Source organism: Ranitomeya variabilis, chromosome 1, assembly GCF_051348905.1.
Source record: "Ranitomeya variabilis isolate aRanVar5 chromosome 1, aRanVar5.hap1, whole genome shotgun sequence".
Classification (NCBI taxonomy): Eukaryota; Metazoa; Chordata; class Amphibia; order Anura; family Dendrobatidae; genus Ranitomeya; species Ranitomeya variabilis.
Window position 1 is genome coordinate 318,678,412 of NC_135232.1, and position 1,614 is coordinate 318,680,025.

A 1,614-nucleotide genomic window follows, 5' to 3' on the forward strand; every position below is an offset into this window, starting at 1 on the left:
ACAATTTCACTTTTGAATTTTGAGTTTTGTTTTCATGTCCCATAAGCGACCGCTGATTGGTTGCCGTACTCACTTGGCATAAAAGCGTGACGTGAGCAGCGGGAGGCCTTTCGACGACGTTGCTGAACCAGAGTCCGCAGTGGAGGTGAGTACAGCCTGATTTTATTTTGCATGGAATATAACAATTGAGAAGGGGTTGTCCAAGTAGTTGACAAGCCATTTTAGATCTAGATCAGCAATAATGATTGAAAGCTCTTAAACTTCACCTTCTTGCTTCTTTAAGCATAGATTGTCAATAATGACCAATCAAAATGAGACACGTTTGAGTGATTTTATTCTTCTGGGATTCACTACAAGCCATCAGCCATTGCTTTTTACAATGTTTCTAATTATTTATTTTTTCACCTTAATGGGAAACATGATGATAATTTTGATTGTGACCTTAGAATCACAACTCCACTCCCCAATGTATCTTTTCCTCCGTAGTTTGTCCTTTACTGAAATCTTCTATGTTTCAGTAACAGTTCCTCGGATGCTGAGGGACTTGTTACATTTGGATAAAGGAATTTCATTCATAGCGTGTGCTGCTCAGCTGTACTTCTTCTGTTTCCTTGGTACAACAGAGTGTTTCCTTCTTGCATTTATGGCATACGATCGATTTGTGGCTATTTGTCATCCACTTCACTACATGACCATAATGACTAAAACTAAGTGTTTAGGGCTTTCTTTGGGATCCTGGCTTTCTGGGGTTTTCTTGTCTTTGATCCAGATTTCCTATGTCTTTAGTTTGCCATTTTGCTCTTCAAACATTATTGACCACTACTTTTGCGATATACTACCAGTGGTAAAGTTGGCCTGTGCTGACACTTTTGCTAATGAGATTGCTATTTTGATATATAGCTCTCTGGTTATACCATTACCATTCCTGCTAATTCTGGTTTCCTATGTCTGTATTATTAACAGTATATTAAAAATTCCTACTGCTATTGGAAGAAAGAAAGCCTTTTCTACATGTGGGTCTCACCTTACATCTGTGACTTTATTCTATGGAGCAGCTACTATAACTTATCTAAAGACAAAATCCATACAAACATTTGGAGGGACAAAAGTAGTATCCTTGCTCTACACCGTCTTCATACCGATGCTCAATCCTTTAATATATAGTTTAAGAAACTCAGTAATTAAGAATGCTATGACTAAATTAATAAAACTATAATAAAGTGCCAAGGAATTCTGTCAGCACAAAATAACTGTTCAAATCGAGCACAAGTGCTTAGTGCATCCTATGCATGACCAGGTAATTCAGTGCGTTTCCTACCTAATTTTATTTACATAGTGCCAACATATTCTGGAGCTTTTCACAATTTAATGTTTTCCATCCAAATGGCGTGGCTAAAGTTCTAAAGGGCAATTTCTGGACCTGGGCTACCTTCCCCGCCAGCTTATTGCTTGGCTGCGCCAGTAAAAGGATCTATATAAAAAGTCTTCTTCCTTCCTTGAAAAAATGGTATATATAGTGTGTGTGTATATATATATAGTACTGTACTATATACAGTATATACTGTACAGACCAAAAGTTTGGACGCACCTTCTCATTTAAAGATTTTCTGTATT

The 1,614-nt window shown here is 37.3% G+C and overlaps 1 protein-coding gene across 1 annotated transcript; it reads left to right on the plus strand.

Moving 5' to 3' along the window:
- The first annotated feature begins 298 nt into the window (after positions 1–298).
- LOC143793964 (olfactory receptor 10A7-like) lies at positions 299–1,216 on the plus strand. The gene has a single exon (XM_077280884.1). It carries the CDS (start codon positions 299–301, stop codon positions 1,214–1,216), a length of 918 nt encoding a protein of 305 aa, XP_077136999.1.
- Positions 1,217–1,614: the final 398 nt, after the last annotated feature.

Excerpts from the sequence above, each read along its gene's own strand:
- LOC143793964 (XM_077280884.1), top strand. The coding sequence starts at position 299 with ATGACCAATCAAAATGAGACACGTTTGAGTGATTTTATTCTTCTGGGA.